Source organism: Miniopterus natalensis, chromosome 3, assembly GCF_054644295.1.
Source record: "Miniopterus natalensis isolate mMinNat1 chromosome 3, mMinNat1.hap1, whole genome shotgun sequence".
NCBI lineage: Eukaryota > Metazoa > Chordata > Mammalia > Chiroptera > Miniopteridae > Miniopterus > Miniopterus natalensis.
In genome coordinates, this window is record NC_142083.1 from 92,220,609 (window position 1) to 92,238,357 (window position 17,749).

Here is a 17,749-nt window from a genome sequence, read left to right on the forward strand (position 1 = left end):
TTCCTTTCTTTTTAAACCTTACCCTTAGGAAGACTTGGATAGCATCTCATGTGACACTTTCCCCCATCTTTCATTTCCATTAATCAAAAGAATGTTTAGTTGAACCATAGCTAAGAATAGTAAAATCTAATGGTGACAAAAAAGTTCACTTGATTAAATTTGACTTTCCTATTTCTAGGTGTCCCATCTGCTACTATTTGAAAATCTCTTAATTTGCCATTCTTTCTAATAACACCTGTGCCTTACTCTATACAGTAGGTTTTCTTTCTTTTTTTTATCCTCACCTGAGGATATGCTTATTGATGAGAGAGAAAGAGAGAGAAAAAAAAACATTGATCAGTCGCTTTCTGTACAGTGCCCCAACTGGGGATCGAACCTGCAACCTAGGTATGTGCCCTGACTGGGAATTGAGCCTGCAATCTTTCCATATATGGGATGATGCTCCATCCATTGAGCCACACTGGCCAGGGCTACAGTAGGTGTTTCTTAATAGCTGTAGCTATTTAATGGAGTTGTACAATTCTGTTGTAAAGCAGAGTCTTTTTATAATTTAAAAGCTTCCCTTTGCACTACCCCCTAACTATTTTAGGGTTTTCTTATCAAAACAGTATTACCTGTACATGTTTTAACTGTGTAATTAGTATAACCAATGAAATAGCAAAATAAGTGGCTATTCTTTATAATAGCCTTTAGAGAGAGGCTTGTGCAATATTTAAATAAAGTGGATTTGGTATTTGATTACAAACTGAATAATGACACTGAGGAACTATAGAAATCTATCAAATAATTAGATTTTGCTCTGACAATTATGGACTATAAGAGCTTGACCCAGTTCCTTTGGATTAAAATATTTTGAGTATTTGTCACCTGATTAAAAGTAGAACCTTCTAACCATGACTCAGAGTTGAAGGAAATGTCAGAGCTTTTTATATGGGATGTGGGCAGTGTGGTAGTAAGGAGGGAGCCTTGGCCTCTGCTCAGAGTGGGCACTGAATCTTTGCTCTTCGGAGGCTCATCAGCCCTGTGACTTGGGGCCTGTGACTTTATATTTGAGCTTTGGTGGGGTTGCGGTAGAGTTGTCTCATCTCTAAAATTTTTTCTTCTTCTAGAATTTTCCATTTCTTTTCACTTTAAATAGCTTTGTATATTGGGGCTACCATGGTTCCCTGCATATAGCAGGTTGTGGCAGCTTATTACTGTTTAATTGTGTGGGAAAAATATGTCACCTACCTCTCGGGCTGGTGAAGGTTGGGATGTTGTAGGCTAGGGGTCTGACCCAGAACCAGATCCTTGGAGGTTTCTTGCTGAGTAAATGAGAAGAAACCTCCCCTGCCTGTTTTGCTTCCAGCACCAGGGCTAGTGTAGTCCCAGTAACAGCTTGCAGAAGAATGAATTAGAAACTGAGATTCAGGAATCCTACAAAACTGGTAATAGTTTGACACCCTTTACTCAGTCTGTATTTGAAGTTAAAAGCTGTTGTTTATTGGGAAATTGAAGTCTAAATGGAACTGTTTTTCTAGTATTTCAGAACAAGGGCTTGATTTAGGTTAGGATTTAAAAAGGAAAAGTGAATATGGCAAAATTGCAAAAATAGTTTTTCTTTTTAGAAAACCAGGGTTAGTGGAGAAAATGGTCTTGTGATCACTATGCAGTTTAGTAAGGGTGACTGATTGAAGGAAGTATCAGTGAAATTTAATTTCCTCTTTGGTTCAGTTACCACTGGTCTTGAAAGGGAGAGATTCAGCTCCTTGCTGTATTGTGGGACTTTTCTTTTCTTGAAAATAACAAAAAGACATAAAGTGTTGATAGATTTTCTGTGTCGTTTTGGTTGTGCTTCTGCTACTGTTGGGATTGTGGGATTGTTTTTTGTTTGAAGAGCACAGCCTTCCCAGAGTTGAGCTGCTCTTTAAAAAAAAAAAATCTCTGAGGAAATCATTCGAGTTATCGAGAGATAATTCAGTGTTTTAGCATGCACTGATGACTTTCTCAATCTCTCAAAATTTAAGGAAAACTGATTCTTTCCCAACAGAAAGAACCGATTTAGACATTTTTCTTTGTTTGAAATGCCAGTAGTCTCATGATAATCTCTAAGTCAGCACTGTCTAGTAGAACTTTCTGTGTTGATGGACATATTCTATATCTGCACTGTTGAGTACTGGAACCACTAGCCAGTTGTGGTTATTGAGCACTTGAACTGTTACTAATGTGACTCAGGAACTAAATTTTATTTAATTTTTATTAATGTAAACTTAAATAACCATATGTGGCTACTGGCTTCTGTATTGTACAGCACAACCCTAAATACATTTACTTAATCTCATTTTTCTAGAGTTTTCTTTAAGATATTTGTGATCTAAAAGACAAAATTCCTTTAAAGAGACTATCTTTTAAAGATAGAAGGTACTTTCAGAAATGTTCAGTGATTTGAATTTAGGGTTATTCACTTGTTACACTGTGGTGTCAGCCCTGGAGATCTGTGGGGACACAACAGGTCCAGTGTCTGCCTTCGTGGGAGGCATCTATAGTCAGGTGTGGCCTAGTACCTTGGAGGGGAGGTTCATGCATGATTAGGGTACAGGACAGAGTCTGGTCTGGGTATGGGAAAATCTCTTGGGGGAAGTGGCATTAGCACTGAGACCTGAGGATGAGTGGGAGATTGGGAGGAGGGAATACTATTCTAGGCTTGGAAACAGCATAAATAACAAGTGTGAAGGTCTAGAGGTATAAACTCTTGAGTGTGTAACAGTTTTTGCAAAAATCAGTTTTGTTTTTGGTTTACATTCAATGGGCTTCCATTTAGAAGCGGTATGGTCTTGCTTCTGAGAGGTGGAGACTGCTGGTGTGATCCTGCTCTGGGGAGTTGGGTGGGCCTGGGTTCCAGTCTCAATTCTACCATTTTATTATTTTTTTCAACAAATATTTAAGTGCTTATAAAATTCAAATTAATTATATGTTCTTATGTGTGGGATACTGCTAGGCTGTGGTGGTAACAGTGGTGGCTCTGCCCTCTTAGAACTCACAGAATAGTGGTGTAGGCAGGCAGTCCAGCAGTCTCACCAATGCCTGTCTAATTGCAAACTGAGGTCAGAGTTGTGACAGGAAGGAACTGGATGCTTCAGGTGGGCTGGTAAAGGAAACTTCTTAGTGGAAAGGACCCTGGAGCTCTTGTAGGATGAACTATGAGGGGGCATGAGGCTGGGCATCTGAAGGCAAGGTAAAGTCATGGAGAGCCTCCAAGTGTCAGACCAGGGAGTCCAGGTCATTCTTTTAGGACTTTAAAAACAATACAAAATTTTAGAAACCTGTTGGTTCCAGGGTAATTAAAGAAGTCTGAATAAGCTTTTTCCAAGGTGTGTTTTCATCCAAGTTCCTATCTGCAAGTAGAGTTTGAAAACTCTCTCTCTCCCTCCCACACACCATTGTGGGAGGAAAAGGGCACCATGAAAAGCAGTTTAAGAAAGTTGTTTAAAAAACTTTTTTTTTTTAAATATATCTTTATTGATTTCAGAGAGAGGAAGGGAGAGGGAGAGAGAGAGATAGAAACATCATTGATGAGAGAGTCATTGATCTGCTGCAGCCCGCAACCCGGGCATGTGCCCTGACCGGGAATTGAACCCTGATCGCCTGGATCCTAGGCCGATGCTCAACTGCCGAGCCACGCCCATCTGGGCTAAAAAACTTTTTTTGAGTGGATAACATACTCATAGGGTTCAGAATTCCAAAGAGCACAAAAGAATGTTTAGTGAAAAGCCTCCCTCTTCTGTCTGTTTCTGGAGTCACCCAGTTCTCCCCATAGGCAGTCAGCGTATATTATTCTAGAGACATGCTGTGCATCATATATAAGCACATGCTCTACTTGCTCTTTCTTCCCAAGGTGACTCATTATACATGTTGTTGCACTCTAAGTACATTTTGGACTCATAAAATCTCAGAGCTGTTGGAAATGCTAGTATTCAAAGAGCTGTCTTCATTCTAAATACCACTTTTTTAAATGGTAAAATGTTTTGGTGCTGTACTTAAATAACACAAAATTATTTTAGTCTTTCACTATCCTATATAAATCGGAAGAATTGAGGTTTAAAATTTAATTCCATGCCATCTCGAAGAATATTAGAGGTTCTGTTACTGTTGTCATGTTGCACATCATGCAACCAGTTCACACCAAAGTTCTGTTTAGTTTCCCAGTTTCTGGAAAAGATTCTTAAAACCAGTAGTTTTTATGACCTACCTTATTGGTTGATAATAGAAATATCTGTAACTTATACATCAAACAGATAAAATAGAAATCAATCTCTTGCTTGGTTGGACTACTAAGAATATTCATATTAACTCCAGACTTCTTCGTTTAGTTAATTAATCTAGAGATTGCCAAACATTAAGGTGACCCAAAAGTCCTTCAGAAGAGGAGTAGCTGAGACCCCCTGCTATTGCAGATGTGGAAGAGGGAAAGTGATGGGTACTTAAGAGAAAAGATAAATTTGAGAATCGTTACATAAAAGAGATGGAGACAAAAATGATAATTAGATCCCTTTTAGGGGTAAAAAAATATTTATTAATGTGTACATAGATTTCCAGAAGGAAATCTCTAGAAATTGTTTTTCTTGGGGGCGAAGGACTGGGGATGGTTTGGGAGGGCTCTCTACTTTCCAGTTTATATTCTTCTGAATGCTTTAAAAACACACCTATAAACATAAATTTTGTCATGAAAAACTAGTTAAAAAGTAAATCAAATCCAAAGCAAAACATCTTTAGTATTTGTGGCTAGAAGAATCTGTTTAATGGTGAGAAGTGGAGTTTTGGTTAGTTCCTGTTGCAAAACCTTTAGACATTTAGCAAGAATGATTTGAACAAAGTGTAAATGAACTTAGAGGTGCTGTCCAAAGATTTGAAAATGTGATTGTGTTTTAGTGTAATGTCCAATCATCACTTCTTTGTACAACCTCTGATTTTAACAGAATCCTTTTATTAGAGGTTTGTTTCTTCATTGATGTACTGGAAGCTACAACACCTGACAGCCAACTATTGTTTCTTTGAGTATTTTAAAATAGGTCAGCTTTCCTGACTTGAGCAACATTTATCTTACTGCTATGTTGGGCACAAAATGTAGATTGTCACATTCCTTTAGGAAAAAAAATAGTACTTTTGAAAAGTTCTTCTTTAAAATACTTTTTATTTTCTTGCCTTTTAAGCTCATTTAAACACAAATAATATTTTAAACTAATTGAGCCCATTTTGGATTTCATCCTCAATCAGTAAACACTCCAACGAACCAGGAACGCCTTGGAAGCATTCCAGGTGTTATCACCTGGGTTGAAGCTAGTCAGCTGGGCCTGGACACCCCAGGGACTGCTTTCAAAAATTCAGTTTCTTTAATTACTTAAATGTGTAGTTCATTCACATGGTTCAAAAATCAAAGGATGCAAATTTGTAGAGTGAGAGCCTTCCTCCCTCTACTTATTCCCCAGATGTGAGTAGATAGTGCTCCTCTCCAGAGTTTGTCTCTTTAAGCAGACACTGTCTATTCTTAGTTCCCTTGCACCTTCCTGCCCTTTTTTTCTTACCCAAGGTAGCACTCTATACACATTGTGGCATATATGTACATAGCAGCACATGGAGAGCTTCCTCATTGTCTCTTTCTGTAGTTGCTAGTGTTCCATTATATGAGATGGGCCGTAATTGATATAATGTGCTCCCCACTTACAGACATTAGGTTATTTCCAGTTTTACCATCTTAAAACAGTATTTTAACGAGTAGCTCTGCACAATTATATGTATATCTATAGAACAGATTCTTAAAAATGGAATGAATGGTTAAAAGAAATATGCATTTTAAATTTTGATCATGTCATCAAATTGTTCTCCAAGAGCTTGTATGTTGGTAGATTCTTAAATCTTTAAAAGCAGCACACTTGCCCGGCCGGCGTGGCTCAGTGGTTGAGCATTAACCTCTGATCCAGGAGATCGAGGTTCAGTTCTGGTCAGGGCACATGCTGGGATTGTGGGCTCGGTCCCCAGCAGGGGGTATGCAGGAGGCAGCCAATCAATGACTCTCATCATTGGTGTTTTTATCTCTCTCCCCCTCTCCCTTCCTCTCTCTCTCTGAAATCAATAAAAAAATATATATATTTTTTAAAAGGCAGCACCCTTGTATCTAGGATAGACATCACTAGATATTTTGTGTATATTATTTATTAATATAGTCTAGTTGATGATACATTAATTCTTTAGCTTGTGATCGCCATCATTTTGTGAGTCTCAATTGCTTGTGACTTATCTATAATTTTATGTTGTGCTTCATTTTTCCTTTAAGATTTTTATTTTATTTTATTTTATTTTTTATTTTATTTTATTTTATTTTATTATTTTTATTTTACAGTTTCAGGTTCACAGCGAAATTGAGAGGAAGGCACAGAGATTTCCCACATGCCCCCTGCCCCCACATATGCACAGCCTCCCCCATTATTAACATCCCCACCAGAATGGTACATCTGTTACAACTGATGCACCTACATTGATACAGCATAATCACCCCAAATCCATAGCATTAGAGTTCATTTTTGGTGGTGTACACTCTATGTGTTTGGACAGATGTATAAGGCTATGTAGCCACCAGTATGGTATCATACAGAGTATTTTCACTGCCTTAAAGATTCCCTGTGTTCCACCTGTTCATTCCCCACACTCCCAAACTCCTAGCAATCACTGATCTTTTTACTGCCTTCATAGCTTTGCCTTTTCCAGAATGCCCTATAATTAGAATGATATTCTACATAGTCTTTTCAGATTGACTGTTTTCACTTAGTGATGCGTCCATGTCTTTTCATCACCTGATAGCTCATTTCTTTTTAGTGCTGAATAATATTCCATTGTTTGGATGTTGGTGTACTTTTTGGACTTAATGCATTCATTTCCTGTCATGGGCTCTCATGTAGTCCACACATATGTTTTACACGGGCACCTGTAAATCCAAAATACGGTCTTTCCCCTTCTCCTAACTTGATGTTGCTGCCTGCCAGCTATAGATCCCAGCATTTATGCCAGAAGACCTAGTCTCTTGGCATCTACTTGCTTATACTTACCTGAGGTGGCCCAGCACCTGGGGTGGGAGTTGCTTCTGCAGAGGTTGGATGCTAGCTCAGCCCCCACATTCCTCTTCCAGGACTTGTAATTGGGTTGCAGGGTAGATAAGCAGCTGATTATAGCACCTTACCCAGGCCCCTTTCAACTGTGGTGGTGGAGAATAGTGAACCCCTTTCTGCTCCATCTGCTCCAGAACATCTGGTTACCGTTTAGGGCCTGCTGGGTGATTTATGGTAAGCCTGTTTGTGGTTTACTGCTGTGACAGCGCCTCTAGTTCCATCTTTGTCCCATGAAGCCTTTTCTCCACTTTTCAGGACTGAGGGAGGCAGCACACAAATGACATTTAGGAAACATAAAATTATCCTCGCTGTTTGGGAATAGCACTTTCCTGGAACTTCTAGGTGCATAAAATGAAGATAGAAGACTTACTACAGTTCCAGAACGTTGATGATTTTAGGGTGCAGTGTGACAAAAAACTTTCAACTGTCTTGGGTTCTTTAATTGAAAGATAAATCGCAGGTATTTAGTGAGCAAAGTTTCTTGATATCTGATACAGAGTAGCCATGAAGTACATTTACTCTCACTGTAGGAAGGCCTGGGAGGAGGCAGATTGCCCAGCCAAGCCCACTTGAGCTGATAGTGATTCCGAGGAAGGGCAAGTTTTTTTGCTCCAAATAAACTCACTGTTAAGAATGAAGTAAAACCTCATTATTCTGTACTAATTAGGATGTGGTATAACTGCATAAAAGAAGCCTGAATTACAGAAGATTTTAGAAAGAATTTGCTTTAATTATTTTCTAATAGTCATTGGGAAAAAAATAAAGGGTAGGTGTCTTGGGAACTTGTTAAAATGCCTAGATAAAAATTGTAATGGCATAAATGCTAACAAAACAGTGCTTTTTTTCCTTTCCTTTTCATTATTTGTATTTTAATTCTCAGTTGTTGGAGAATTGTTTCATTATTTAGTTGTACAATCTCCAAGAATTTTCAAAGATTTTATTCTGTAATTTGTCACAGGTTATTAGGGCTTTACCATAAATAACAGTCGTTGACCATGAACCCTGTACCAGGCATGGGCTGCCAGGTTTATGATGTATAACCTTGGAAGATGGGGCTGTAACAGTAATAATAATGCCTAATATTTATTGAGCCATCACTGCATTGCCAGGCTAAGTGTTGTAGACACATTGTATGATTTAATTCTGTCATCAATGATTGTAGAGGCAGGCACTAATACTTCCATTTTAGAGCTGAGGACACACATAGGGAGGCAGTAGTAGTAAGTGACAGAGATGGAGCTGAATCAAGACCTGGCTGGGCACTTTTCTCACTACCCCAGACTATACTTTTTTTGTCAGGGTCTAACTGGTGCTATATTAATAAATGCTCTGTGAAGGTTCAGAATGGTCTTTTAGTCATCTAAGAACAATAACCCTGTGAGAAGTGTCTACCATTCTATGGGTTTCTCCTCTTTAGATGTGAGCCTTTCCAGGATGTATTGCCCTTATTGGATCATTTTTTTTTGTATCCAGTTTTAACTTAGGAATTAAAAATTCTTTTTGTAAAATTTTTCAGGGTGGATGAATAAAAGTGCTTACCTTTTGAAAGATTTAAGAGAAGCATTTGGAGTAGTCAGAGTACAAGCAATGCTGAAGAAAATCTAAAGAAATGAAAAAATTTCAAGAAAGCAGTTTAAAAGGGGGTGGGATAAGGACTGCAGAGAGAAGTGGGTCCGTGGGAGGGGAGTTTTCATGCTTGAAAGCAGAGAAACATGAACAGCATCTTAACTCTTACATAGTTTATTTCTCACACTACCATTTCTCATTTCTACATTATGCCATTTAATCTTTGCATCATCCATGAATAGAGGGTCACTGATGCTGAGGTGTAGCTGGAGAGTGAAATAGACCTGACTGGTCCCCTAGAAGATGAAGAGGTATAAAGAAAAAAGTAGAACATTGTAACATTTCAAGATAATTCATTTTTGAAATTTGTTCTCTTTGTTTCGGATTTAAGTAAGTAGTAATAAATATTAACATTATCACTTTATGTCTTTAGCTAGACAAGTAACTTAAAGTTGATAATGTGTATCCTTTGTAACTCTGGCACTCTTTGTAACTCATTCACTCATTCAGCATGTGGATGTTTGTTGTGGGCCTAATTAGGCATATTAAGCTAGGCACTGGATAGTTAGGATCCCTGCTTTCATGGCACTTAAAGCCTCTTGAGTTATAACGGGAAGTTGATTGTATGATTTTAAGACTCACTATGTCTATAGATATACAAGAATTCATACTTTTGGCTAATAGAAGTTGTGATAAACTGGTCTGTATATGCTTTGATAGAAGAATCAGTTATACCAATACAGAGAATGTGGGCCTTCAAATGCAATTCAAATAAAAATATATGGTATTATGACAGAAGAGACATTAGAAAACCTGAAGAAAGATGTGTTTTGTGGATGATTTGTTTATCTGACACATTTGAAAAGTTTTTCAAACAAAACTATTATCAAATGTTATTTCTGGACAGATTGCTTCAGCCACTTACCTGGTGGTTGATTCTGTAACATGAAAAGCTTTTTTCAGAGTGCCTGAGAGTAGTTCCTTTCCTTCCTTATTTAAGGTGAAATGCTGATGAATAAGTGGATTTAGAACATGTGTGGAATACCATTTGTCTTTCAGTGTTCAGAAGTGATGGCTACCTGGAATGAAGTTTCCGGGTCCAGCCTAGAAGTGAAATGTACCTTGTGATCATGTATGATGAAGACTTGCTGTTTCCCAAAGTGGACCAAGTTTGGTTGTGACTTTCTCCTTCCTAAGTCACTGTTGTGGGCGCCCCAGTCTTGTATGAATGTGATAGAGACTGGAAAGCTAATAGCTTATTTTCTGTCAGATCAAGCTTAATGAAAGGGGCCAACTCTGGGGTTGGCAGCTAGGAAGCCCCCAAAGAGAAAATTCCTTTCCCTAGCTGTGGAAGTGTGACAGGCTTTTTTGTTGTTTGCTATGTGACAATCTCCTGCTAAGGGTGAACCCCTAGAAAGCAGGGTGCCCACCAATCTCATTTAGCCTCAGTTTTACTCTCTCCTGGTCTCCTGGTCCCCCTGGTGACTGCAGGGAGAAGGGAATTTACATAGGATTGGAAATGGTAGTGCTCAATCTTGAATCACAGGAATTTCCCATGATTCAGATTGCTGTTGCCCAACCTGGGTGTTGGGACACTTTGGTGTGTAGAAAGCATAGCTTTGTTATGTTGTAACATCCTGACTTTCCTCCTTCACTCTCCTTTGTCAGTTTTTTGAACTAGAGAATAGAGAAAAGTGGTGACAGTATAATAGTGAAAAGAAGGCTGATGGTGTGGGTGTGGGTATGGATGTGTCTTCCACAAAGCCTACACAACCTGTCTTGTCTTTCTAAAACCCACACCTCGTATACTTGGTTGTATACATGTTCATATGTGCTTGGACTGGTAGGTGAGGACATAAGTAGAATTAGTCAAACTTTCTTGCACCCAAACAGTTGTGAGATGTGTCTGGATTGAAACAATGAAAAAAAGTGGTCAAGATGGACAAAATGTGGCAGACCAACAAAAACCAGAACGAAAACATGAGCCCTGCTACAACTGCAAAAGTTTCTGTACATTTGGACTAGAACTAAAATAAACCATAAAACACAAATTTGAGAGGGCTAGGATGGTGGGCGAATTTTTAAAGGTAAGAAATTTAAAGTTTTTGTGCAAGATAGAGTAAGCTAACTTGTATCTCTGGCACCAAGTGTTCTGTCCAGCTTTCATCGTGTAACCTGGGATACTGTTGTCCCTGTTTTACAGATGAGGGAATTAAGACTCAGAGGTTAAGCAATTTGTCCAGGGACACAGGGGTAATTGATTCATCCAGAATTCGAACTCGTGTGTTCTAATTCCAAGTGTTCCTTTTTCCAGTTTCTACACTGGACTAGGGTCCCTAATGCTGACACTGCCATGCTTTTCTAACTGTTCTTTTGGATTTACCTGCTGTTGTCCTGCCTGGACACTCTTTCCTAGGCAAAATGTTTTAGGATACTTTGAAGAACCAGTCAGGGGAGCTTCAGGTACCAGCTGTTCATCCCCTCTTCTCAGAATAGGAAGAAAACCTAATCTCTGTTATAATGGCTCCTGCTTTCTGGTTTAGATGAAGTTTCATTTTCATGTTCTTAGGTGGAGCATTGCATTAAAAGGCACATACTGATTTTTTTAAATGAGTACGAAGTAAAAATGTGTGTGCATGTGGACAAAACTTGGAAGGCAACAAAGAAAAATGTTAGTTATGTTGGAGGCTTGTTTGTTTTTACTTATTTCATATGCTTTTTGTATCTGGAGACTTTTGTGAATCTCCATATTTAGGACAACACAACAACATAAAAGCTATGAAATGGAAGCTACAAAATCATCTTGAGATACAGAAGCAGGGTAATCACCAGCAACAAGGCCTGGTCAGTGATTCTTTCTCAGAGCTGTCTGCTGTATCCAGAAGTCAACTCCTGTTGACTCCTCATAAGACAACTCCTGTTATCCCATAACCATGAGGAAACAAACCCAAATTGAGGGACATCCTACAAAACAGCTAGTCTGTACTCTTTAAAAATGTCAGAGTTATGAAAGACAAAGTCTGAGAAACCTTTCTGTATGAAAAGAGAAGACAAAGACATGATAACTAAGTCCACTGGGATCCTGAATTGGGTCTTGGATCAGGAAAATAAATGTAATGAAGGGCATTATTGGGACAACTGGCCAAATGTGATTAAGGGCAATCAGTACATTAAGTAGTGTATCAGTGTTAGATTTCCTGAAGTTGGTAAATGTACTTTGCTTATGTAAAAGGGTGTTCTTAGGAGTGCAGAATGAAGTACTTAAGAGGAAAGGATCGTACTATCTACAGCTTACTCTCTCAGGTTCTGCAAAAACAGAGAGTGTGTGTATGTATGTATGTATATGTATACATATACACTGACTGTAAGGAATTAGACATGGAAGGGTGTACATATATACATACATATGTACATATATACATACATATGTACACCCTTCCATGTCTAATTCCTTATAGTTAGGCAGGAAGAAATATGTGTGTGTTAGGGATGGTTTACTAGGTATGTTTGTACAGAGAACTTTGGAGCCTGAAAAGACGGACTGGTCAGTTCTGCAGGGGTAGCCTGAAAAATGTCCTCATAGTCACTGTGTCTAATCCTAGTAAAGGCAGGGGGTGGGGATTTCTGGTGAGAGTGCATCCAGAAGAAAGATTGCTGATGCATGTGAGAGCTCATTGTGTTATGGCTGGAAGGTAGGGTGCATCAGGTGCTGGAGGAAAGAGGGGCTGGGAAGCAGACAGGGGCCACATCCTGATGGCCTCGTATGCCTTACGAAGGAGTTTGAACTGTGTCCATAGACATGATGGAGAAAATCAAGATGCCTTCAGCTACAAGTTAACATTAAACTCCAGCTAGAATGACTTAAATGATAGGAAATGTATTTTCTCCTGTCACAAGAAATTCTGGCTCTTTCCCAACCTTGTGGAGCGGAAGGCACCATCATGGGAGTTGACATCTGCCACAACAAAGACAAAAGGCTCAGCACGAGGAGCCCAAGAGCCAGGACAGCTACCTAAGGCTGTTGGTCAAGCTCTACAGGCTTCTGGCCAGACAAATCAACTTCACCTTCAGCCAATTGGTGCTGAAGAGGTGGTTCATGAGTTGCACCAACTGGCTGCCTCTGTTCCTTTCCTGGATGGTCCGGAAGAGGAAGTTTCCTGGCCAGGAGGACAAAACCACTGTGGTTGTAGGAACTATATCCAGTGATGTGCGTGTCCAGGAGGTGCCCACACTGAAAGGTGTGTGCACTTGGTGTGAGCAGCTGTCCCTGGGCTGGAGCCACATCTTCAAGGCCAGGGGGCAAGATCTTCACCTTTGACCACCAGGCCCAGGCCCTGCACTCCCCCAAGGGTTGTGGCCATGTCTTGCTTTTTGGTCCTTGCAAGGGCCTCAAGATTTGCAAGCATTTTGGCAAAGCCTCAGGAATCCCTGACAGCCACACCAAATCCTAAGTACGATCCAAGGGCTGGAAGTTCAGATGCGCAAGAGGACAACAGGCTAAGCCAAGGCTACAGAAAACTAACTCCAGATCCTACCTTGTTATTAAAAAGATTTTGATGCCCGGGGGTGGAGGGAAGGTGCTGAAGGGAAAAGTCTGAAGATAGGGAGGTTCCAGGATTGGATAATTCAGCTCAGAGATGGCTTCATGAACCCAGGTGTTTGCATTTTTTGTTGCAGCCATCCTTAGTGTGTGAGTTGTGTCTCCTCTACTCCTCTACTGGTTGAAGAGGGTTGCCACAGTGAAATCTAGTGAAAGGGGAATCTCTTTCTGAGCATCCCTTATTATTAGGAAGGAAAATCTTTTCCAGAATTGTCTTGGCCAACTTGCCTTTAATTCCCTTAGCTAGGATTGTGTCACCTGCAAGGGGAAGATGATTGTGGTGTTTTGCTTCTCCAGTCACTCTCCCTCTTGTGGCTAAAAGGTGTTAGCCTTCCTGAGAGGAACCTCTGAGGCAGCCAGCCAAAGGGAGTTGTTGTGTAAGCAGCCATCAGGGTTTGTCACCTTAGAGAAAAAAAATTTCTAGGAGTGAGTGGTGGAAAGAGGAGTAGCTGTGTTAAATTAAAAAAAAAAAGAAAAAAAAAAAAGCCACATGCATTCATCCCCTTCACTTTACCAGGACAACTCTTTATTTTTGGCACATTACTTTCCAGCCACTGCCCATATGTACATACTTTAGTTCTAATCTTACTCTAGGTGCCATTTTGCATACCGTTTCTATTGATGTGTTTTTACATATCATATAAACATTTTTCTACATTTTTACAGTCTTCATAATTCTAATGTATAATGTTTTATCATTTTTTAGCAACTTATTAAACCCATTATTGGACAGTAGTAATAATAAAGACTAATACTTACTGAGCACTTACTACCCACTGTTTAAGTGCTTTACATTTATTCATTTAGTTCTCACAACAATTCTAAGTAACTTATCTGAGGTCATACAGCTAATTAATGGGGAGCTAGCAGCAAAGCTGGAGTTCAGATGCAGGCAGTCTGGGTCTAGAGTCTGTAGCCATCAGGCTGAACTACCTCTGGATGTTGTTATCTCTTTTGATGTTACAGATAATACTATGATGAACATATTTCTACATATCTTGTCCTTGTGCATAGCCAGGTTGTTGTGGGTTGAAGAATGCATGGTCAGTGAGAGACTGGAGATGACATATCTAGACTGCATGTTAGAGAAATGTTACTTTGAGAAGGGCTAGAAAAAAAGAGTTACTTTCATTTTTATGTTTGATTACCAGAAAGGATGATCTATTTTGTTTACTGTTTAATCTTTCTTTGTGATACTTACCTACAAATGTGCTTTGTGCATTTATACTTGGGAGTCAGGGGGCCTCTCAGAATATTTATGTATGATTGACATTATGTATTTGCATATAATACAAATATTTTAAGCTCCTGTTTTATTTTCTTTAAATTATTTTTGGCTTCTATATATGTCACTATTTTCTACAGCTTCAACATTTTGAGAAATCTAATTTTCTGTTAGGGCTGGTTTTTTGATAATTTATTTACCTTTTAAATATGTAATTACTTAAGGTTAGGCTGTACTTTAATTTTCCCAGTTTGCTGTTTATCTAACCTGATGCCCAATTGCTTTTTACACAGTACATTTTTATCTTATAATTCAGTGTGTGTGGTTTTTAACTCCCCATTGTTTTTCTCTAATTTGTATATCTCGTTTTTACCCATATCACACGATATAATTGTTGTTTGAAAAATATATGGTCAAATCTAATAGGGCTGGCCCTCCTCTCTGTTTTAACTTTTTCTTTTTCAGAATTTGAAAAATATTATTTCTTGTTTTATTTTCCCAAATGAACTTTCAAATCATTTTGACATTATTCTTAAGACAGGTTAATGTTCTGTGTTACATATGCCTCTTTAGGTTAAGCTCTTAGTAGCATATGACAGTTGGAGAGCAATTATAGTTACTTAGTTTCTCATTTTCATTTCTGTTTAATTTCTAGATTTTGGACCATTGTTTGACTTGGAAAATGATCTTCCTGATGAGCTGATCCCCAATGGAGAATTAGGCCTTTTAAACAGTGGGAACCTTGTTCCAGATGCTGCTTCCAAACATAAACAACTGTCGGAGCTTCTGCGTGGAGGCAGTGGCTCTAGTATCAACCCAGGAATAGGAAATGTGAGTGCCAGCAGCCCCGTACAGCAAGGCCTTGGTGGCCAGGCTCAAGGGCAGCCGAACAATGCGAACATGGCCAATCTGGGTACCATGGGCAAGAGCCCTCTGAACCAGGGAGATTCTTCAGCCCCCAGCCTGCCCAAGCAGGCAGCCAGCACCTCTGGGCCCACTCCCCCTGCTTCCCAACCACTGAATCAGCAAGCACAAAAGCAAGTGGGGATGGTAACCAGCAGCCCTGCCACGTCGCAGACAGGACCTGGGATCTGCATGAATGCTAACTTTAACCAGACCCACCCAGGCCTCCTCAATAGTAACTCTGGCCATAGTTTATTGAACCAGGCCCAGCAGGGACAAGCGCAAGTAATGAATGGATCTCTGGGGGCTGCTGGCAGAGGAAGGGGAGCTGGAATGCCATACCCTGCTCCAGCCATGCAGGGGGCCACAAGCAGTGTGCTGGCTGAGACGTTAACACAGGTTTCGCCACAAATTTCCAGTCACGCAGGACTGAACACGGCACAGGCAGGAGGCATGACCAAGGTAAGTGAGCATCAATGCTTTGAATGCTTCCTACTAGCCAGGTGCTACTCCCTCCAAGTAACATGGTAAAATGGGGCCACATGGCACCTTCCTATCCTCCTTTAGGCTTTTTTCCTGACTCTCCCACTTGGAAGAGACAGATTTGGTATCTGGAGTTCTTCTTTCCAGGATAAAGATCTCTGCCCCATGTTTTTAAAATGGGAATTCTTAAAGAAAGCAAAAGTACAGCAGCATGCTCATCAGGCAGCTGAAAACATAGGTAATGTGTTTCAACTGATCGACAGTTTTCAACCTCTGAGGAAAATGTGTGGAAATAGGACCACATGGTTGAAAGAGGCAACCTCTGCTGAGAATAAACTTGTATCAGTGAATCTGGTAAAGGCTGTTTTACCCAGCTGGCTGAGTTTTCACTCTATATACCCTTTCCTTTTTACAACCATCTGGTAAAGTGTCTTGTCACGGTGTTCATTTTACCAATGAAAAAGTTGTGTTTCAAGCTGGTCAGCTACTTACCATGGTTAACAGGGAAGAAGTGCCAGAGCCAGGGGATAGTGCCGGCCCTTGGGTCCCAGAGGCAACTCAGAGCAGTGGTTTTCAAAGTGGGGTCCCCATCAACATCACCTGGGAGCTAGTTATAAGTATAGAGCTGTTCACTCAGAAACTGAGGGTGTGCCCAGCACTCAAGGCTTTAAGAAGCCTCCAGGTAGTTGTGAGGCCTAGGCAAGGTTGAGAGCTCTGCTGTAGGGAAAGGCCTAGGCTGGGATTTGTAGCCACCAGCCTTGCAGCTGGTGTGGAGAGTAGGAACCAAACTTGGAGAACAGGGAAGGCAAATGCCCAGATAGATGAGACAACTGGAAAAGATTGGAGTTGACAAGGGAAGAAGCGTGCCGGCTGAATCTCACTGAAGGAACAAATGCCTGCAGAAGCTCTGAGATAAAGGCTTCTAAACTACAGCCCCCAGGGCATCTACTGTAAAATTTAAGAAACAAAAATGAAGTAATTCCCAACATCAAAATTGCATTATCTCTTTTGAAACATTAGCAAAGGGGAATGTGAACTTAAATTTTAGTTCACCTTGGCATTTGAAGAGGGGTCTGTGGATGCACAGGCCTTTTAGGGTTGTTTTGAGAAAGGATTTCTGATGGGTTTAGGATTCTTGGGTAGATTGATGTTTGTTCCTTATTAATTCACTCATCATCCCCCTCCATACTACCCAGTTTCAAAAACCTTTTTATTTTAGAGAATTTAAATCATATACACAAGTAGACATAGTAGCATGATGCAAGACTTCTCAATCTTTTTGGTCTTAGGACTACTGGATAATCTTAAAAACTATTGAGGGCCGTAAGGAAATTTCTTTAAAATGTGTATTATATCTATCAATATTTGCTGCACTGGATACTAAAACAGAGACTTAAAACACAAGTATACGTTCCATTAGACATTAAGCACAGTGACATCACATGTCATAGAGCCTCTGGAAAACAATTCTGTGTTCTTTTGAATGAAGGTGAAAAAGCAAAAAATGTGTTAGTATTTCATGAAAACAGTTTTGAGCCCCTGACCATACTTAGCCATTGATAATATGTATTCCTGAAAGTTAGACTTGGCATACCCAAACATAAGTGCCATTCTCACATGTAAATGCATGAGCAGTTTCTTCTCGTTGTCAAATGTCCACTAAATATTCAAATTTCCAGTGGCCTCCTTTGAAATAATTTGTTTTTTCAGATTATTTTTAAAAATCTGAATGACCCGTATTTTAGTCAATTGACGGGACTCTTAAGAATCTATTAATCTCTAAGATCCTTACAATTTATTTGTTGAAGAATCTGGTGTTTTTTCTGTTGTTTG

General features: G+C 39.7%; 1 protein-coding gene and 1 pseudogene across 2 annotated transcripts in view; both read left to right on the forward strand.

The window, feature by feature from the left end:
• The window catches only part of CREBBP (CREB binding lysine acetyltransferase), a 133,414-nt gene that overhangs the window by 9,049 nt on the left and 106,616 nt on the right, over positions 1 to 17,749 (forward strand). For both annotated transcript variants that reach the window (XM_087815683.1, XM_087815682.1), the window contains exon 2: positions 15,186 to 15,895. In XM_087815683.1, the coding sequence (XP_087671809.1) occupies positions 15,186 to 15,895 (710 nt within the window). The remainder of the gene's footprint in view (positions 1 to 15,185; positions 15,896 to 17,749) is intronic.
• On the forward strand, positions 12,137 to 13,303 carry LOC107535824 (large ribosomal subunit protein eL18 pseudogene; annotated as a pseudogene).